The sequence below is a fragment of the Balaenoptera physalus genome (genome assembly GCF_965194825.1).
Source record: "Balaenoptera physalus genome assembly, chromosome: 2".
NCBI classification, from domain to species: domain Eukaryota; kingdom Metazoa; phylum Chordata; class Mammalia; order Artiodactyla; family Balaenopteridae; genus Balaenoptera; species Balaenoptera physalus.
In genome coordinates, this window is record NC_138883.1 from 116,838,331 (window position 1) to 116,860,278 (window position 21,948).

General features: G+C 42.9%; 1 protein-coding gene and 1 long non-coding RNA gene across 4 annotated transcripts in view; one reads left to right on the top strand and one right to left on the bottom strand.

Annotated features, from left to right (window-relative positions):
- BBS4 (Bardet-Biedl syndrome 4) overlaps positions 1-21,355 on the top strand; it is a 57,195-nt gene extending 35,840 nt beyond the window's left edge. Inside the window, exons 4-16 of one of the 3 annotated variants that reach the window (XM_082444054.1) lie at positions 1,667-1,730; positions 3,265-3,376; positions 4,356-4,428; positions 9,600-9,653; positions 11,407-11,534; positions 13,858-13,912; positions 14,915-14,983; positions 15,963-16,115; positions 16,208-16,379; positions 18,010-18,079; positions 18,701-18,842; positions 19,695-19,896; positions 20,442-21,355. In XM_082444054.1, the coding sequence (XP_082300180.1) occupies positions 1,667-1,730; positions 3,265-3,376; positions 4,356-4,428; positions 9,600-9,653; positions 11,407-11,534; positions 13,858-13,912; positions 14,915-14,983; positions 15,963-16,115; positions 16,208-16,379; positions 18,010-18,079; positions 18,701-18,842; positions 19,695-19,896; positions 20,442-20,551 (1,404 nt within the window). In that variant the 3' untranslated portion in view covers positions 20,552-21,355. The remainder of the gene's footprint in view (positions 1-1,666; positions 1,731-3,264; positions 3,377-4,355; positions 4,429-9,599; positions 9,654-11,406; positions 11,535-13,857; positions 13,913-14,914; positions 14,984-15,962; positions 16,116-16,207; positions 16,380-18,009; positions 18,080-18,700; positions 18,843-19,694; positions 19,897-20,441) is intronic. The other 2 variants (XM_082444055.1, XM_082444056.1) reach the window with 2 other exon arrangements.
- Positions 4,953-11,399, bottom strand: LOC309651602. The gene is made up of 2 exons (XR_014258244.1): positions 10,670-11,399; positions 4,953-5,105 (listed from the first exon to the last, which is right to left on the bottom strand). It is a non-coding gene; the product is annotated as an uncharacterized lncRNA (long non-coding RNA).
- Positions 21,356-21,948: the final 593 nt, after the last annotated feature.

The window sequence follows — 21,948 nt, forward strand, 5'->3', positions numbered from 1 at the left end:
GCTCTCTGGGACCTGTTGGTCTCATGGTGGAGAGCAGATGTTCGATATGGCATAGTATTTAACTGTTTGATCTCTGGATAGGTGAAAAATGGTATTTCATTGAGTTTTATAATTCTCTTATTATGGTGAGCTTGGTCCTTTATATATTTTAAAACCATTTGTATTTTCTCTAAACTGTATCTTTGGTAACTTACTATATACGTTACATACTTGCTGGCAGAGAATAGTATCATCATGCAAAATATATCCCTGGTATTCTCGTTTTTTGGCATTCGGAGCTTTGTAATGCTTTTAAGGTTGTAGTTTTTATACCTGTGACATTTGTACCTATGACAATGTAAAAGAACTAGCAATGTTCCAGTATGGATCTTGAAAGATTTGTTTTTCATCTGTGATTTTATCCTTTTCTTATTTCCCTTTTCCTTTATTGACCACTTTCTCTGTTTCCTTTCTTTTGCCTTCTCTTCTTTTGCTTTTTTCTTAAGAGTTGGGGCTATTTCTAGGTTCTGTCCTTGACTCCTTTCTCTGCTCATTCCACACACTTCTTCCTGATCTTAGAGATACATACTGAATGCTTCCCAGGCATTTCAAATTCATCTTTTCTGTAGCTGAATTTATCTTCTTCTTTCCAGACTTATTCCTTCTCCTGTTCCCTGCCTCGGGGATAGGTACCATCATTCACCCAGCTGTCTGTGTCAGAATCCTCTGACCCACTTTCCCTAATATAATATAGATAATCATCAAGTTCTGGAGATCCTTCTCTTACTATCTCAAGACATTGTCCACTTCCCCCCCCCCCCACCCCACGCCTTAGTTAATCCCTGTCATTTTTATTTAAATTAACCACAAGAGTTCTTATGCCAACATTGCCTCTAATCTTGCCTCCTTTCCATCTATTTCCACAATATTCCAAAAATGGAGCAAATAGAATCTGGTTACTTCCCACTTAAAATTTATCACGATTTTCCCATTGCTCTCGACCTTTTTTAGCATGGCATTTGAAGCCCTTCTCTCTCTGACTCTCTGGGCCACCACAGCTTTTCCTCTATCCCTTGCTAACATAGGATTTGAAACGGTCTAGCCTGGAAAAGCCTTCCCTGATTCTCCAGGTTAGAATCAGGTGATTGCCCTCTGAGCTGTATAGCTCCCTGGTCTTAGCCCATCATAGGACAAAGGTAGAGCCTGTACTTTGCTCATCAGAGAGCTCCTAGCAACTATAATGGTGCATGGAAATCTTTTCATAGTTTTCTTAGCCTGCCTAGTTAGAGTGTAGATAGGAGTTGGTGAACTTTTTCTGTAAGGGGCCAGATGGTAAATATTTTAGGCTTTGCAGGCCACAGATAGTCTCTGTCTCATATACTTCATCTTCTCTTATTTTTTAATAACCCTTTAAAAATAAAAAAACCACTCTTAGCTTGAGACCTGTACAAAAATAGGCTATGTGGGTCGGATTTGGCCTGTGGGCTGTACTTTGCTGACCCCTGTTCTAGAATAAGCGATCATAACAAGAGTTGAAATTTAAAAAAAAATCCGAATGAACTGCTTTATTAGTCATCATTAGTATCGTAGATTTCTTACATGCACTCCTTGTCCATGTTTACCTTTTCTTAAAAACACTTGAAGACACTTAACCACTACTCAGAAGTGTTGTTTCTTTCTTTTTCAGGATGTTATCAAAGAACAGCTTCAGGAGACTCAGGGGCTTTGTGAATATGCTATCTATGTCCAAGGTAAGACATATATTTCTTCTCTTCTTGCCAGAGAAGTGCACACTCTGCCTACGTTCTGGAAAAAGAGCAAACAACTTACGAAATACTTAAATTCAAGTAAATGTTCCACAAATCTCTTATTTAGTATTACTGTTTTTTGAAATCAGAACATGATTATTGTGCTGGATTTGACCTCAGAAATGACTAGTTCTCTTTAAAAAACTTGCTACTATCCTTCACCCCTATTCTAGTTTCCGGCTAGTGTTTTTCAGAACAGTTGTTAGGGTCCCTACCTCATGCAGCAGTTTCACGTCCAGAAGAGGCTTTTGGAAGGGTTCCTTGTAGTCAAGCTAAAAGAGATGAGGAAAAGCTTGAGGATTTTTTGTAAGGTGAGTCAGGATGAAGGGAAGAAACATAGAGGTATACAGGATAAAACAGAGAATAAATGAAATTCATCAGAAATCAAGTATAGGAACCACTGACTGGAATTTTACTCTGTAGTGCCCAAAGTAGCATCCTTAGTTTTCCCAGGAACTATCTTTTTGACTCTTTGATGTAAATGAATGGTTTTGTTTACCACTCATTGCATTTGTAGTCTTCAAATTAATATATAATTTTCTGACATAATTGGTAAGATATTGACATATCTAGGATATCATGGCAAATAATGCTTTTTTTAAAATAAATTATTTATTTGTTTTTATTTTTGGCTATATTGGGTCGTTGTTGCTGTGTGTGGGCTTTCTCTAGTTGTGGCGAGCAGGGGCTACTCTTCGTTGTGGTGCGCGGGCTTCAGTAGTTGTGGCGCGTGGGCTCAGTAGTTGTGGCTTGCAGGCTCTTGAGCGCAGGCTCAGTAGTTGTGGCGCATGGGCATAGTTGCTCCACGGCGGTATGTGGGATCTTCCCAGGCCAAGGCTCGAACCCGTGTCCCCTGCATTGGCAGGTAGATTCTTAACTACTGCACCACCAGGAAAGCCCAAATAATGCTCTTTTATTCCCAATATCACAAGTTCCAGACTTATAGTGCCTAATAGTAGTTAAGCATGTAAATTCTTCTGAAAAATGATTGATTCTGATTGGTTGCTATACTGAAAACCAAGTCTGAAATATTACTGCATTCTTTGCCAGCATCTCCTTGTTGGACTTGAGTTAATTGGTTGCACTTGCCCCATTTGAGTGTACTCTCTGAAAACTATCAGGTGGATGTCGGAATTATCATGTTAAATAGAGCATCTGATGAGGAGCTATAAGAATGTTCTTATAGTGAAGAGTTTGTGGGATAATTTACAAGGTACCCGATTATCTGCGTGGTGGAAGCTGGGAGTGGAGGAATAGGTAGATTCCAGATACCTTAAAAAAAAGGTTTTAGCTCATCAACAACTTTGCTGCTTGTTTCAATCCATCTGAAGTCATATCTGATTGTATTAGAGACACAATTATCCAAAGAATTTCTTTGATATGATTTCCTACCTCCCTCTTCTCCAATTTTTCAGATGTCAGGCTCCATTCTTCCTAGAACATGACTTTATTTTCTGTGTTTTCTCTTTCTTGGCAGCATTGATATTTCGCCTGGAAGGAAATATCCAAGAATCCCTAGAACTCTTTCAGACGTGTGCTGTTCTCAGCCCTCAGTCTGCTGATAACCTCAAGCAGGTGGCCAGATCTTTGTGAGTATTGGCAGCCTGGAGGCCCTAGGGCACTGACAGAGAACAACGTAAAGTGCATTCTCAGGCTGGAGCTGCTTCTGGCAGCCGGATACATAGAGGGAGGGTTGCTTAATGGGTATAATAGATTCACTTTGAAGAGTGTGGATTAATTTTGAAATTTGAGAAAATGAGATAACTAGTATAAAGGAACTGAGTATTTCAAACACTGTATATTCTAGTTTGATGGGGGAACACCAATAATGTTTCTCATATAAATAGGAACATTTTGTGCCTCAGGTACCCTAATCGTATTGTCAGCCCATGGAATTTTTCTCACCTACTGTTCCAACACTTAGCATAATACTAGATACACAGTGGGTTTTTAGTAAGTGTTTGTTGAGTGAATGCCCTGAGGGTTCCTGGATGCAGGCAACCTCCATTGTCCTTATAAGCTGTTAAGTACTAATAGCTTTACTACTCCAGAGTAGTAAAGTGTTCTGTGGAGTTCCCACTCTCACTTTCTTACCTACGTTGTCATTCATAACCTGCACTGTCTTTGCATAGAGGCTGATTTTCCCGTGTGTCTCCAGAATGATGATGCAGTATCAAGGAAAGAGACTTAGTTTGGGAGAGAAGGGCCTGTCCCTAATAGATCATGATGAAAAATTGTGGCAGTTTTTGTTTAACATGGTAATTAGTTTGGCTTGTTTCTGTTTTGGTCTACATTTGTAGTACATTGTAGAAAATAAATTACAGAAGACTTTGACTAAAATTGGTGTAGAATGGGCCCAAGGCCTTGGAACCAATTCTGTCCCTACCAAGAGAGCTTCTGCTGTTGGTGTACAGCAGCCTCACTGGCTAAACCAGCACAGCCAGCTTACAGGGAAGAGGCTTCCCGAATTCTCTGCTGGCTGGAACATGAGTCAGATGTGGGACTAGTGGGGTTGTAGTCTTGTAAAAGCTTTGCATTAATAATCACAGAAAATGGTTTCTTCCCCAGATTTCTTTTGGGAAAACATAAAGCTGCCACTGAAGTATATAATGAAGCAGCTAAACTTAACCAGAAAGATTGGGTAAGTAGGGAACTTTGTTATTAGTGACATACTAATGGTTCCATTTATCATATGGCTATCTTTTGTTATTATTACTGAATTCTTACATGCCAAAACTGTCTTTATTTTATCCTCACACTTGATCGATGATTTGGCTGGGTATAAGATCAAAAATCATGTTTCCTCATAACTCAGCAGACATTGCTGCCTGGTTTTCTGGCTGTCAGTGTTGTTGATGAGCAGTCTGTTACCAGTCTGATTCTTGTTGATAACCCCACTTTCCTCTCTAGAAGCTTTGAGGATTTTCTATCATTGGAGTTCTGAAATGTCAGTAATAGTTGTCTAGATGTGTTTCTTTTCTCTTTTATCCCCCTTATCTGTGGACATTCAGTTGGCTCTTTCACTTTGAAGACCCTTGCCTTTCTTTGGGTCAGCAAGGTTTTTTTTTTTGAGTAGTTCTTTGATTATTTTTTCCTCTCTATTGTCTCTTTGTATCAGTTAGGGATTGTGTGTAACAGCAACAAAACATTTTATTAAACATTGGCTTTATAAATTAGGAGTTTATTTTTTTCTTATGAAACAAGAAATCCAGGTAAGTAGTTGCCAACGTTGATTTGGTGGGCCAACGATGTCAATGCTGAGGCTTTTTCTTCATGGTTACAAGATGGCTGCTGCAGCTCTAACATCACATCATCATTCTAGGTAGGGAGAAAGAGGAAGCAACAAAGAGAAAAGGACATAACCTTCATCAAGAAAGTATAATTTTCCTAGAAGTCCCCAACAGACTTTCACTTACATCACACCAACTACCCCTTTTGTAAGGGAGTTTGGGAAATATATTGCCACTCTAAACAAAATTAGGGTTCTGTTGGTAAGGTAAACAGAGAGAATGAATGTTAGGTAAATAACTAGCAGCATTTGCCACACTGTTTTCTACTCTATCAGACGTGTTCTGTACCTGTTCTACCTGTCTCCTAACTTGCTTTTCATATTTTCTACCTCCTTGTCTTTGCTGTACATTCAGAGACATTTCCTCAGTCTTATCTTCCAGATCATCACTTCTGTTTTTAGCTATATTCACATTCTGTTATTTAGCCTACCTGTTCAATATTTTTTATTTCAGTAATTATATCTTTAATTTCTAAGAACTTTTGTCTTTTCTTGCAGTAGCCTCTCCATGTCTCTGACCCTTTGAAGTTCTATTCTGCTTTCCACAATTATCTTTTTCTTCCTCTGTTTTTGTTCTTCTTTTTCATGCTATTGGTTTTTTCAGACTATCTGATGATTCTTAGAAAGCCATATCTAAGAGTGAAGGATTAGATTGATTAGTAGAAAGAGCTAGCATGGGTTTTCCCTGCAGTTCTTATGGCACTATCATTATTACTTTTAAAAAATATTTTATTCATTCATTTGGTTGCACTGGGTCTTAGTTGCGGCAGGCGGGCTCCTTAGTTGCAGCTCGCCAGCTCCTTAGTTGCGGCACGTGGCCTCCTTAGTTGTGGCATGTGAACTCTTAGTTGCGGCATGCACATGGTATCTAGTTCCCTGATTAGGGATCAAACCCTAGCCCCCTGCATTGGGAGTGTGGAGTCTTAACCACTGTGTCACCAGGGAAGTCCCACAGCACTATTATTTTTGTCAGTCACTTTTCTTCTGCAGGTCTAAAGACTGAGATGTTTAAGTCTTTTTGCCATTGAGTATTTTATAGCCAAAGGCCAAAGTAAAGCTACAGATAAAGGAAAATTGAGTTGCTGTTTCATTCACTTAGTCCTTCTTTCAACAAATGAACGTCTATGTGCCAGGCACTGGGCTGCAGATGCAAAGATGGATTGGTGGTTTATGGGACAATCAACTAGAATAGGAAATACAGGAAGGAAGAGGAGCAAATTTTGGGAGAGGGTGATGATAACAAATCAGAGTTAAGTCCTGTCTTCTAGAAGATTATGGACATGATGAATTGTACCTTCTGGTAGGATATCTAAATTGAGATGTATCCAATACATGGCCCGATATAGAAATCTGAAACTCAAGTGTTCTGGGCTAGAGATACACATTTTGGAGTCAACAACTTAAAGGTGATAATTAAAACCATGAAATTGGATGGGCTCACTCTGCAGTGAGCTGAGGATGGAGTCCTGGAAAAAACAGTTTGAAGGGCTGAGCTGAAGAGAAAATGAGCCCATAGATGGAGACAGAGAGGAAGTGAGACAGGAGAGCTCAGGGACAGGACAGGGGGAATGGAGAATGTCTTTCAGTTTGTCCAGTTGCTTGAAAGAGCTCATTTGGTGTTACTGACTCACCTGGGATAACCAGTCCATTGGTGCCAGTAGAGGTGGTCATTCCCCAAACAGCCACTCTCTGCCCTACATGCTTCATGAGTGCCTGTGGCCTGCAGCAAACCTTGTAGCCCTACTTCCTTCGACTCACCAGGGTATTCCACAGTCTGGCCGCAGCAGGGGACTAGTAATTCCTCCCGCCATGATCTCATTTGACTTGTGGAACAGCTGTTAAGTAGGGAGAATTTCCCGTATTGATGGATGAGGAAGCTGAGGCTTTGGGAGATGGAGTGACTTGCTGCAGGGCACACAGTGAGGTAGTGGCAGAACCAGAGCCAGAATTCAGGCCTAGAATCTAGGATTCCTCACTTTAGGCCTGTGATCTTTCCACTGTACCAACTGCCCTTGCAGGATGTCTGCTGCATCTTCTCACCCCATGAAAGACAGGATTTAACTCTGATTTGTTCTAGTTTCCTTTGCAAATTTCACAAATTTTCTTGGTTGTCAGTTTGTTTAAGGCATATTGCTACTGCTTTCTCAAATAATATCTATGAGAAATGATTTAAAAAGGTTATGGGTTAGTTACCTTCCAGTACATTTAAAGGACCAGTAGGGCTACATTTCCCCTCTCCAGCTCCCTGTGTATATTCTTCTAGGGTGATGAAGTGGAAGGTATACAAGTTTTATTTAAAAAAAAATTTTTTTTGGCCGAGCTGGGTCTTCGTTGCTGCCTGTGGGCTTTCTCTAGTTGCGGCAAGCGGGGGCTACTCTTTGTTGTGGTGCGTGGGCTTCTCATTGCAGTGGCTTCTTTTGTTGTGGAGCTCGGGCTCTAGGCGTGCAGGTTTCAGTAATTGCAGCATGTGGGCTCAGTAGTTGCGGCACGCAGGCTTCAGTAGTTGCGGCACATGGGCTCAGTAGTTGTGGCTTGTGGGCTCTAGAACACGGGCTCAGTGGTTGTGGCACAAGGGCTTAGCTGCCCTGCGGCATGTGGGATCTTTCCAGACTAGGGATCGAACCCCTGTCCCCTGCATTGGCAGGCAGATTCTTAACCACTGGACCACCAGGGAAGTCTGGTATACAAGTTTTAGAGACAGGCCTGAGTTCAAATCCCAGTGCTTTGCATTGTGTGGAAATTATTTGGATTATGATTTTTTTAAATAAATTTACGTATGTATGCATGCACGCATGCTGCGCTGGGTCTTAGTTGCGGCACACGGGATCTTCGTTGTGGCATGCGGACTCTTAGTTGCAGCATGCATGTGGGATCTAGTTCCCTGACCAGGGATCGAACCCTGGCCCCCTGCATTGGGAGTGCCAAGTCTTACCCACTGGACCACCAGGGAAGTCCCTGGATTGTGATTAAAGAAAAAAAAATTTTTTTTGTAATGTGAGACATTCATCAGAAATTTGAACATGATTAAGTATCAGCAGTTACTAATTTTTTTTCAAGTATGATAATGGTATTGTGGGTAGCTTAAAAAAAAAGAGATCTTATCCTTTAGAAATACATACTGAAATATTTGTGGATAAAATGTGATACTATCTGGTATTTGCTTACAAAAGTAGTGGGAGAGATGGGGGGTATGGATTGGATGATTGTTGGAGCAGGATGATGAGTACATGGTGATTCTGTCTACATTTATATATGGTTGAAATTCTTTAAGATTTAGAACTAAGAAAAAAACATCCCAGTGCTGATACTTTTTGTCGTAAGTTAGGCAAACTGCTTAACTTCTCTGAGCTTCCATTTTCTTACTCTGAAATCAGAATTGTTATACTTATGTTGTAGATTTGCTGGGAAAATTAAAGTAATGTATATGAAAAACATCTGGCATAGAATCACTGATTGCTATTTTGTTGTTGTTATGTTAGGGAACTTGGAAAACATTAAACCGGTTGTTGTCTCTGAGCTGTGTAAGGTTCATGTTTCTTCCGAGAGGGACACTTCTGGGTCTGAATGTGCTTCTCCACCTCCCCACTGCTAACAAGATGGTCCTTACTGTTTCCCAGGAGCAGTCTTCTCACCCTTGCATTTTCCTTTCTCTAAAGCTGCCTTAAATAAAGGGAGGTTTAATATAAGGGAGTTGGGGAGATTTTACAGAGCACAAGGTCAGGAAATACAGATTGGTCTTGCAGTGAACTAGAACTGGAAAGATGTCAGCAACCAAGGTAGCTTCTCTGCATTTCTGCTTGATTTATTTTCTTTCTGTAGATCAGAGGTTGGCAAATTTTTTTTTGTAAAGGGCAGGTTAGTAAATATTTTAAGCTTTGTGGATTTATACAATCTTTGTTGCAACTACTTGACTCTGAAGTTCTAGTGTGAAAGAACTGTAGACGATACATAACAAGCAGTTGTGGCTGTGTTCCAGTACAACTTGATTTGCAGAAAAAGGCAGAGGATGGATTTGGCCCGTGGGCTAGAGTTTGCTGACCTGTGCTATAGTCTTCTGAAGATCGGCTCCAATTACATCTATGTATTCCATCCTAGTGGCCTCCGGATGGCGCTGTCAGTCCCCAAGTCCATCCCGCCTAGTGAATTCCTAGATTCCTAGGAAAAGGACTGACTGACACACACACACACACACACACACCTCCTTAGGGTTGGAGAAGGGGCTGTGGTAGTCTCTTCTGAGAAGAGGGGACAAAGGGTTTGTTCAATGAGCAGCTCTTAGAGGAAAAAAGGTGTAGGAATGGGCTGGGCATGCACCCCAAGGTACTAAATAGACCCAGGAAGATCACTGGTTTATTCTGCTTTTATTTCTTATAATCTGTTTAAGATTCAAGTAAAAAATTAACCATAGTGCATGTTTTAAAGTTTAAATTTTGCCAAGCAGTAATAATCTCTAGACGCCTGTTGTTTCACTCTAATAGTTACTGTGGAACTTAGTAAATTGTTTTCCTTTCTTTCGTGTGTAGGAGATCTGTCATAACCTAGGAGTTTGCTACATTTACCTGAAACAGTTGGACAAGGTAATTTACAGAAATGGTGCTGGTGGCTGAGCGGCTGGCTGGGGATTTCACTGAGGGTACACTTGTTACAGCGGCGCCATTGCTCATTTTGTATTATTCCTACTGCTTGCTGAGATTTTTAGAAGTAAAAATTGAAACTGCCATATACATTTATCCCCATTTTTATTCTCGTTTGTCACTATTCATCTGTTTTTTTTTTTTTTCCTGCTTTTAACAAGAAAGTGACAAATTCTAGAAATATTATTAGGGAATGGCAATCTAATTGCTTTCTTCCTCTCTTCTTATTTTCCACCCCCTAGTTTAATTTTCCAGAACGGAAACACAAGTGTTCAATAAAACTTAGATATCAAAAAGTGGACCTGTAAGTCTTAAAAGTGTAATTACGACCATGTGAGCTATCTTATGCTCCAGTGGCAACTGATTTTAGTTCTTAAGGTCATTGGAGATGAATTTTTAATCTTAAATAGATTTGATTTCTGAGAGTTTGTTTTTAAGGTTATTTTCCATGTGAGATTTTTATGTTTCATTTTTATATTTCATTGTGATTAGGCTGTAGTGCCTAAGGCTCTTACATCAGATAAAACATTTGCGCTTACCCTGTTAACTCAGATAAGGGAAAAAATGTATATCTTAATTGAGGGATAGACCAAATTATAGAAACTCTAAAAGTTAATGATAGTGGGGCTGGGTAGAGTTTCCTTCCTAAAGCTCCCACTTAGTGATTATGAAGTTTTATTCTCCTTTTTCCAGTGCTGGCAGGACTGAGAATCTGAATAAGTTGATACCCATTTGACAGTGTTTAATATATATCAATTTGTAAACTGATGCAACGTAATCAATCCCTCAGGGGTATGCAAAAAAAAAAACTGTACATCAGCAGTTGAGGTATGAGAATAACTTTTGCTCCTGTGAGATATATAAAAATAAATAATACCTATATCTGTGTAAATAAAATATACATATTTAGTGGGTCCCTTAGGTTTTCTGGGCAGATCTAGATCTTCAGTGTTACATACTTGGTTAGGAGCTTTCTCTCTTCAGAGGATATTTCAAGTAAGTACATATCTATTCATAGGATTATTCTGAGCCCAGGGAGAGGTGGAATTGGTTTTTGGTCAGACCTGTATGGAGGAGAAGCATTATATTTAGATTTTACTATAAAGCCTACAGGCTAAGCAAATACAGTACCTGGCATTTATAGAAATACTTGTTGAATCAGTGAAGGACTAAACAAAGCCCTTTTCATCATCTACGAGGACATAAGCTCTTGCGTTAGCTCTGGTGTACTAGTACCTAGAGCAACAGGCACTCGATGAATACATGTTGAATGAATAAATGAGGATTCATTCATTCATCAAAATATTGGTGAGGAAAATGAGGTCCACCCTGGGGAAGGGTGTGCAGTTGGTCAGCGGTGCAGCTGGGGTTGAGTTTGGGGCAGACCATGATATCCCTTTTAACTTATGAAATATGAGTCATGGGTGTGAATATCAAAAAGCAGAAAACACTCAAGAAGTTTAATCATCTGTACAAGCCTCCCAAGTGGCTCTAGAGGCAGACACTCCATGTTGCCAGCTGTCCTATGAGCAAGCACGGTTTGGGTATGTTTTAGTTTTTTGGGTAGTGGGGCATTTGCTGAAATGTGATATTCCTACATGAGTATAGCAGGAGCTCTGTCTTTACATTAGCCATACAAGGTCATTGTCCTTTCACGGTAGTGATCTGGTTCTCTTTACTCTGTCAATCTTGTTAGGCACAAGACCAGTTGCACAATGCCCTACATCTTAACAGGCATGATCTGACTTACATAATGCTGGGCAAGATCCACTTGCTGGAGGGAGACTTGGACAAGGCCATCGAAATCTACAAGAAAGCAGTGGAGTAAGTGTGTCTGTTCCTTTAGAGCAGTGAGAAACTAAAACAAAAATGGGAGCAGACATGAACTCCCAAGTCTAAGAGAGAACACGTGTGACTGGTTACACATTGTGAGTTGAAGGAGCCAGAGTAACTGTTAAGCTAAGGTTTAGAGCTCCCGATTGCTTAAATAAGGAAGACAGACCGGTTTCTTTCTCACACATCAGTGTGGCTGGTCTAGCCTAGCTGGCCAGCTTTGCTCCACAAGATCAGTCTGGGATCCAGGTTCCTCCCATGTTCCTTCCTCATCATTCCTTAGGTTGTTGCCTTCACCTGCATGGCTGCAGCTGACTTACTGTAGCATCTGTGCTCCAGGCTGTGGTCGGGGGAGGTGGTATAGGAAGCTAAGTACTGAATAAATAGGAAGTTGCACACATCATTCCTGCTGACATTCTGTGGTTCGAAATTAGTGAGGTGGCCACATCTAGCTGCAAGGGAGGTGGGCAGATGTGCCTAGGAGGAAGGAGAGAGCAGATTTTGGAGTCAGCTGGCAGTCTGCCACTGTGGTTTTAAACTTTATAAAAGGTGTTGTGTTTCAGGATATTAGGGAGAGAAATCTCCTGATTGAGTAATAAAGATCTGGCCTCATTAGCCTGAGACCAATATCATGCTTTTGAAAAATATCATTAGGGTTAGCCAAATCCCCCTTGAAAACGTAACTGACTGGCTTTCCCAGTGTGGTGTTCTGCGTTTCTTTTCTAGGGACACATGCTATCTTGTCTTTTCTGTCTGGGGTCTTGTCGTGTTTGTTTTAAGTGGGATAGCTGTAGCAAAATGCTTTCGTGTCTCATTTGTTTGGTCAGTTAATAGAATGCCTCATCTGTGGTTTAAGGCCACAAAGTCTATTATTCCTGATAATTAGACTTTGAACTAAACTTAGATTTCTATTAATTTGTTAATTACCTTTGTCTTCTACCATGATAGTAACTTTTCTGGTTATATTAGTCACAACACTGCTTTTGGAATTTTCTTCAACCATATTTTATATCTGAAAAGACATAAAAATCCTTTGGTTTGTTAAGCTACAAAAGAGACTTCTGTCATCAAGAGGCTACGTTTATATGGACAAGTAGGAAGGAGGCCATGTAGCGTATGTTAAAGTCTCTTTGGTGCTGGGTGGAAGCTTTGATCCCTGACCCCTGCATTCTGTAAGTTGGCTCTTTGAGCTTATTAGCTCACATAAATTACATTAGCTCACACATTCTTCTAGTGGCTGGTCAAGGACTTAAGTCACTGAAATTCTCAAAGGAGAAAAGAGGTCAGCTGAGCATTTGGAGCCTCACTGAGATTATAGAAACCATTGTTTATGACCCGCAGCTTTGGAGAGAGTAGTCATGTTTTGGTGGGGGGATGGACACCCACCAGAATCATGGAAGTTACTTACTTGCTTTGGGGGAGGAAGTGATCAGGATGGGTATTTATGGCAGAAAGTGAAGGGCGAATACTCAGTTGAACTGAATAAGCTCTGTCTGGCCAGCTCAGGCCTCCCCGGGCTGGGGCTTTGGCCCCTGTGGTTCTGGTCTCCCCATAGGTAACCGGCACCCTACCTCATTGCTTAGAAACAGGAGACACTGTTCTTCACCTTCTGTCACTCTCACTGGTGCAGCTGTCTGCTGATCCCGTAGTCAGATCATGTGAGCGCAGTGTTGCTTTCGCTTTGTGACAAAGACAGATATCATCGAGGGATTGGAAAGGCAGATACTCTTTTACTTAAGCCCGTGTTTACTCCACAAAGCCAACAGCTAATTCTTTCCTAGAGCGGGTATGTGTCTTCCTTCTTTAGTTTGGCTGTTTAGTATGGCTTTTTGTTTAATGTGGAGAGCAGAGCATTAGGGGCCTTGGGATCCTAAATTACACAGGAAATTATGCTGGCTGGCATTGAGTGCAGTGAGAACAGGAAAAAAAAATCTCACAAGAGGGAAAGGACTAAAACCGTGTGTGTTCTAGACTGACTTGGTTTATAGGGCATTATTCTTGAATTCTATCAGTGAATCAAGACAGTGGCACAAAATATTCCATAGGTTCTTTCTAAGGACTTTGGCCCTAAGAAAATGTCCTGCGAAAGGAGTCTGGGTTCCAAGTCCCATTCTTTCTTGCTGAGCTATCCTCCCTGTAGCTAGGGTTGAGGTGACCTACTTTTGAAGGGAATTCCCAAATCCCTTTGAGAGTTCCTACGGGGAGTGGGAGGCGCAGTGGTGTCTCAGGTAGTGCACAAGGGTGAGTTACTATGTGTGTATCTTAGTGTCTCTCTTACACATCTTGTTTCCCTCTGAGCATCTCTGTGTTGCAGGTTCTCACCAGAAAATACAGAACTTCTCACAACTTTAGGATTACTGTACCTCCAGGTAAGAGGAATTCTTTACTCATCCATGCCTTGACGTTAGAAGTGCTTTTGGGTTTGTGTGTGTTGTGGTTTTCCTGCATTTTTACTTTAACACAACTTACGAAAGGTCGTAAGAAGGACATGAACTTTACTCTCTGCATTTGATATTCTTTGGCTGCTAAAGGAATTAACTTAATTTTCAGCATTCAAATCAGAAGCAAATAAATCTGTTTGAGCCTAGTGCAATTATAATTCTTATCCAACCAAGGCAAGAACACATACGAGAAACAACTGGGGTCAGAGGGGCTGGCATTTTGTGGTGGGAGGAGAAGCTGTGGTACCGCTAGGGCTTTGGGGCAAAGGCCATTTCTGTTGTTCCTTCTTCCCAGCCACGTCCTCTAGAAAAGAGAGAAGGCAAAGCATTGTCTAGAATAAAAAGTCTCCTCTCCCCTCCACATTCCTGAGTGTGGGTGGGATTCTCTTGGCCCCATCGCTGTTCTGTGTCTGTCTGAGGCCCCGGGACCCAGGGATCCCTCAGGGCTTCTCCCTGCCCCACACACCCTGTCGACGCCCCAGGTTGCCCGCTTAGCAGATCCTGCCTCCAGCCCTGCCTCTGTGGTGGCCTTTTCATCTGTTTCATTTTTCTTTCAAAGGAGCTTAACCCTGGGCCTTCCTGGGCTTTGGCTTGGGAGGCTGGCGCCAGGGGAGATGTGGCGAATCAGCCCATTTCCTGCCAAGAGGCCTTGGCGTGGAACAGCACTAGTGTGGCAGAGGCGGTTCCTGGCAAACAGCTACTTTGACCTTATCAGGGGACAAATCAACAAAATAGGAGGGAAAACAAACGTGGGGATCTTAATTTTCTTTTTTAAGAATCTGGTATCTGTAGTTCTTTTTCTGTCAGAAGAACCCGGAAAAGTCAGGGTGTGTCTGATGAGGGGGTGGTTGGCCAGTCTCCTTAACTACCGTCCCGCCCCCGCCCCCCCCCCCCCCCGATGTAATTCTCTGGCTTTTGCTTTTTCCCAAGCTCGGCATTTACCAGAAGGCATTTGAACATCTTGGAAATGCACTGACTTACGACCCCACCAACTACAAGGTATTGCAGGCTGTCAAACCCCAGAGCCTTCACACAGACGGTCCCACCACTCCTAGAGGTGATCTGGCCCTAGAAAGCGTTCTGTGTATCTGAGAAAGTACTTTTTCCTTAGAAAAGTTATAAATAAACGTGGCTCTCATTTGAAAATACTGTAAAGTGTCAGTGTTCTGCTTCTTATCTTCTAAAAGAGCACATTTGTTATATTGGGCCTGTTAACTTATGCAGAAAGCAAAACTGTAGTGCTGGTAAAGTTTTATATGTTACTTAGGAAATTGGCAGAGCCTCTGTAACTACTGTCAGAAATAAATCTGCTGAAATGACTTGATTCCTGATGAATCTGAGATTACAACTCTTGTCCAGATACGACTTCGGGGAGGAGGAGATCATCATGTAGATATGTATCATTGAGGGAGATGCAGCAAAACCGGCTGTTTGTTAACAGTACAGACTCAGTCCTACCTTGGAAGTCGTATTAGCCTGACTTAGCACCCCACCTTAACCCTTTTCCTTAGAGACATGAAAAGCTTGAACAGTGAAGCCTAAGGCTGACTCACCCTCTGCCCTGTGGCAGAAGGAGCTGCACCTTTAGTGGCCAAAGACAGGTGCACCTGAGTTGTCTAGAGCACTTGGTGTACCAAGTAGGGGCTGTAGGGAACAGGTTAAAGGTGCTTTTTACTTACAGGGCCCTGATACTCTGAAATAGTGGCTTCCCTGGCCACCAGTAGGAAAAAAAATAAGCTGGGTAAAGTCAGTGACTTTTCTGTATTATGCCAAAGAGAGCCCGTGTGGGGTGCGGGAGTGTTCCTCATGAGCGTTTGTTCCAATAGCTTGGATACAGTATATGGGTCCCTGGGAGAAGCTTTTCAGTCCCACCAGTGCTGATGCGCCTGCGGAGTATCTAGACTCAGGAAGCCTACTTCACCGCGACAGCCTTTTGGGAATGACTGAATTACCAACTTTCCACATCCCATGTTTTCAGGCCATCTTGGCAGCAGGCAGCATGATGCAGACCCATGGGGACTTTGATGTTGCCCTCACCAAATACAGAGTTGTAGCCTGTGCTGTTCCAGAAAGTCCTCCACTCTGGAATAACATTGGAATGTGTTTCTTTGGCAAGAAGAAATACGTGGCAGTGAGTGTCTCCTCATTTTCCTGGTTTGTGTTCAGTTACTGGTTCTGCCAGCTTGCCCCAGCCTCTCACCGAGTGCCCGCTCTCTCCTCTAGGCTATCAGCTGCCTGAAACGAGCCAACTACTTGGCACCCTTCGATTGGAAGATTCTGTATAATTTGGGCCTTGTCCACTTGACTATGCAGCAGTATGCATCAGCCTTCCATTTTCTCAGTGCAGCCATCAACTTCCAGCCAAAGATGGGGGAGCTCTACATGCTCTTGGCTGGTAAGAGACATTTGTGTGAAGAACCCCTTTCGCAGTCTGTACTCAGGGAAAAATGAATTAGAATCATAGGAGGCCAGTGGTTAAATGTCCCATAGAAGGCATTCCCTTGCAGATCCCATAGGAATCTGGATTACTGTCCTAGAGTTTGAAGAAATATGAAAGAAAAAGATGACAAAGCACCTTGTTGCTTCTCACTTAGGGGAATTTCACTTAGAGACCAGCAGGTTCAATCAGGTTCGTCTCTAGTTCATCTTTTAACAGTGGTTTTCCCGTGACAGTTCATGTATTGAATCCAGCCAAGCTCCAGTTATCATCAGGCGTTAAGATCTTGGGCTTTAGGTGGGGTCCTGCCTCTACTACTTACCAGCTATACCTCATAGGGTTGATGAGAGGATTACATGATTAGACACAATGAATGTTAACTACTGGTTTTGTTGTCATTATATAATTAGTCTATTGTTGTTGCTAGTACAATATAAAAGTACTGACTAAATATTCTTTCTGGGGGATATTTCTCCTTATACTAAAGTTACAAAATGTATACCTAAAAGCAGTTTCCATGTTCTCATTGACAGTAATGTTCAGGTGTCTTTTTGGTTTTTGTTTGTTTGTTTGTTTGGTGTTTTTGGTCATTACTGTGAGGTTCTGATTTATAAGAGAAAGGTTGCAAAAGCAAATTGAGTGGTGGTTATTTGGGGGCTGTCTGACTATAAAGATACCCCAGTCATAATGGGATACAGGAATGTGAACAAATAGCTGTACTGTAGGGCATAAGCAGCAATTGTAACTTCACAAAGCAGAGATGGTCTTCACACTGAGTTGTGAAAGATAAGCTGGAATTCAGTAGTACAGAATGGCTGAGAAGTCCCTGAGTAAAGGCATGCAGCCATGAAACTGCAGGAGGTACCGGGCCATTAGAGGGCAATAGTGTTGTAGAACGTGGTGGGAGATGAGTCAGGAGAGGTAGTCTGGCGTCAGAGTATGGAGGACCATTGAGTACAGCACAGGGACTGAACACTTGATCCCAGAGGCTCTGTTTTTCCCAACTGTGTTCCTAGATCTCCTCTTGTGTCTGGTAGAAGTAGATGAACAGTTGGGGAGGTGGAGCGGGCAGGGCTTCCAGAGCAGCTCTGCTGTTGTTTGTGTTATAGGTCAGGCTTTCAGAAACTGCTGATTTAAAAAGGGAGAGTGTTCTGTTGCTAAACAAAAGTTTAAAGGTCCGGTTATGGGTGCTGGAGTGAGCATGTGAGCATTCCTGAGTAGGCTGGTGACGCGGTCAGATTCGTCTCAGTCAGCGAGATACCTGGCAGCCTGCGCTGTGGCAAGCGGGACAGTGCCCTTGGGGAACAAAACGGAAGGCCTGACAGGACTAAACCAGGGCAGTGTCAGCAAAGAAGCTGTAAAAAATGGAATTCACGGAACCCGGCTGCTGACTGACTGTGGAGAGGGGACCACTGAACAAGATGATAGCCGGAATCCAAGCTGAGTGGCTGCGCAGACGGTGGTGCCAGGAGCTGGGCGGGCACAGCAGGAGTTAGGTTTGGCGACTGAACGAACCGCCGTCTTGAAACATTCCCTGTGTTTTCTCCGCTGGGCTCTTCAGCCACCGCACTCACTTTCTCTGTTGCAGTGGCTCTGACCAATCTGGAAGATACAGAGAACGCCAGGAGAGCCTACGCAGAAGCAGTCCGCCTGGATAAGTAAGCCGCCCCGTCGGGAACGCTGCTGGGAGGGCTGGACGCTGCAGAGCCGCGAGGTGGCGCCACGGCCCCGGCGTTGCCGAGCCCACCCAGCTGCTTGCTCCCCGTGCCTCTGTGCACAGCGGGCCTCCGTGCGAAGGACGTGGCTCCTGAGGACAAAGTGGCTCAGCAGGACCCAACGCTGACTCTGAGAAAACGTTTCCAGCCCTTAGTAGTCAGGAGGCCAGAGGAAGTGAGAGCTGTCAGTGGGCTTGGGTTGTTGATAGCTGTGGGCTCGCTGGAATGTCACATGGGACTCTGGGCTCAGTTTAATTTAAGATACACTTGACTCTCCTGGGATTTAGTCCACTGGCCTCTGTCAGGCAGCAGGGTAGGGACCTGTTTTTCGTCTCTTTTGAGGGCCGAGATGTCAGGCTTGGTCCCAGTACCTGCTTTGCTGGTTGGGCAGTTAATTCCCTGATTCTTCTCCAAAGGTCCACACAACACGTGTGTACCCCACCTTGCTGTGGAGTGGAGCTGTCTGTACTTAGCCAGTTTTGTTTTTGTGCAGTGAGAAGGATCTCTGAATGACCATGTGTTGCAAAGCCCCAGCTCCATAAGAATCCCTGTCTGTTTGCACAGGTGTAACCCTTTGGTAAACCTGAACTATGCTGTGCTGCTGTACAACCAGGGAGAGGAGAGGGGCGCCCTGGCCCAGTACCGGGAGATGGAGAAGAAAGTCAACCTACTCAAGGACAGTAGCTCTCTGGAATTTGACCCAGAGGTAAGTCTTAGCTCCTAGGAGTCATAAGCAAGCTGTCACGAGACTTTTGAATCAAGACCAAATAACCCAAATATAAGGTATTATATAGGCTCATGCCTGTTTTGGCTTTGACGTTCCTAGTGGCATGAATTCTTCAATTAAGAACAGCTTGAGGGCTTCCCTGGTGGCGCAGTGGTTGAGAATCTGCCTGCCAATGCAGGGGACATGGGTTCGAGCCCTGGTCTGGGAAGATCCCATATGCCGCCACAGCTACTGAGCCTGCGCGTCTGGAGCCTGTGCTCCGCAGCAAGAGAGGCCACGACAGTGAGAGGCCCGCGCACTGCGATGAAGAGAGGTCCCCGCTCGCCGCAACTAGAGAAAGCCCTCGCACAGCAACGAAGACCCAACACAGCCAAAAATAAATTAATAAATAATAATTAAAAAAAAAAAAAAAAAAAAAGAACAGCTTGAGAAGAAACTTTCCTGGAAGAAAATAGTAAGAGGAAATTCAGGCTTACTGAGTTATATCTAATTATTGATAGACCTCAGCTCAAATGAGTTGTATTATGTCTCTTTGTAGCTTCCTCCCATTCTCCTCACATAGGAAAGGCAAGAATTTAGTCCAACAATGCACCAAACTTGAATTGTTGGGTTTGAGAGCCTTTAAAGAACTCCCTTGCCATCCACTCAGGGCAATGTGGTCTCTGCTGTTTGAGAATGATTTCTTTGCAGTAAGTGTTTCCTCCCTCAAATGCTAGTACAGCAGACACTATTTCAGCTAATCCCCACCTGCCTGCTGAAGACCTGGGATGAGACTTGTCTCTGCCGGTCAGACCTGACTTTTTTTTTTTTTCCTTCCCACTTGGGCACAAGATGGTGGAGATGGCCCAGAAGTTGGGAGCTGCTCTCCAGGTCGGGGAGGCACTGGTCTGGACTAAACCAGTTAAAGATCCCAAATCAAAGCAGCGGACCACTTCAACCAGTAAAGCCGCCAGTTTCCAGCAGCCTCTGGGTTCTAATCAAGCTCTAGGACAGGCAATGTCTTCAGCAGCCGCACATAGGAAGCTCCCCTCAGGTAGGAAGCTACACACAGCTACATGAAGACCTATGGGTACAAGCCACATGTGCCTGCAAAGAGATTACAGCTTTGAATGAGGCTTGTGCTTTTCAGACTCAGGACACATCCAATGTAGTGCTGACTAGAAGGGGAAAAAAGCCCAAGGGTGGCCAAACTGTCACTTGTTTCCTTAAGGCAATTTGTGTAAAAGGTAACAGCTACTGGCAGGCTTAGCTGGATGTCGGTACACTGGGTCTTTACAATACTCAGGTTTAGAAATACATTGCAGCACCTTTTGTTATGTAGTCTTGCTTTAATTCTCACTGCCTTATCATAAGTCAGCATGGTGCAAGTAATTAAACATTTCTTTTATAAGGTCATTGAAGGCAGACTTGACTTACTTTATTTCTTCAGTTGTGGTCTTCCTTCACAGCTGCCCAGATATGCCACAGTCCCACTAGTCTCAGAAGATACGGGGTTTCTTCTTGAAACTTGACAGTGAAAATATTGATTTCTTCTGGAACCATGGAACTGAGAATTCAAGCTGTTTGTTTTGTTACTAGGTGCCGGAGGAACATCCCAGCTCACAAAGCCACCATCTCTTCCTCTGGAGCCAGAGCCCACTGTGGAAGCACAACCAACTGAAGCATCAGCACAAATAACAGAAAAATAGGTGTAGGATGAACCCAGAGTTGGGGTTTCTTTAGCGAGGATGTTCCAGATTAGGAAAGGTCCCATGACACAGGCAGCACGGAGGCCAGCACGTTCCCTGGGCATCGTGAACTAGAACGCAGAACGTGCTATGATGATCACGAGGAGCCTGAGGCCTACGCAGTCCCCTGCTGCCCCATCAGCTAGGAAGGAGAGAGAAGATGGCCCAGACAGGTTCCCTGAGAATTGAGAGCAAGGCTTCGGCTCTATGTATGTAGTGCCAAGAGCCAGCAGGGCATGTGATGCTATCTGCGTTGGAAAGGACTTTATCTCCTGGCTGGCTGACCCCTTCCTTTGTGGAAGGAAAGTCTGAGACAGACCTCTGCGCAGTAGTCCTGTCATGACAAAGCCTTGTCTTAGCTGGCTGATCCTTGGGCTGTGTCGTATATCAGCCACTGAAGCAAACACAAATCTTGGATTAATAATCCAGCTCTAATAGTCTAAATTTAAAAGAAAAAAAAATAATGATGAAACAAGCTCTTTAAATTGAGGCCCAGCCTATTGAGTATCCCAGCTGCACTTGCCCAAGAGCATCCAGAACAAGAAGTCCCTATATCTTGTTCTTGAGAGGTCAGAGTGTAGAGCCAGATCATGTCAGTATGAAAAGAAGTAGAGATGAAGGGCTGGTCTGGTATCAGCACCAAGGATTTAAAAAAAAGGAAGAGCTGCTTAACTGAGGAATTTTTGTTTGACAGTCAATGATACCACTGACCAGATGTTATCAATACACTATATATACTTTTCAGAATAAAGATTATGTATCATCCCTTTGGGGAAAGTTGTTATTCAGGTATGAAAATGAGGGATCACAATGAAAACTTTTTAAAAGAACCTTGTACCTGCCCAGTCTTTGGGGTTTGTGGATTTGCAGTCTCTCGTTCACTCTGTTGAGAAAGGAGCTATTCTAATTCCTAGTATGGGAGTTGCTCATGTCATCACAGAAAAATTACATGACAATTAGAAAAATGAGACCAAGTACACAATTACAGATACAGACATGGTTTTAGATGGCTCAAATTAGAGGCAAGAAAGTGGAAGTATGAACTAGCAATGGGAAAAGTGTTCTTCTTACTCAATAATATTAGTACAAAATGCAGTAAAATTTTGGAGTGTATGATTACAATGATCATTTTGTTCTTAAGGAAAAATCCCTATTGTCTGATAACAGAGAGTAGCTCACAATGGACCAATCCTCCCACAGACAACAAATATAAACCAGTGGGAGAATGTAAAATATCTTGGTTTAATTAAAAAAAAATACACATAACTGTTCCAAGTAAAAATTATAACATTATATGTGAAGTTTAATATGTATAACTAAAGGACAAGGGGGTATATGGAAACTTATGGTTGAAAGGT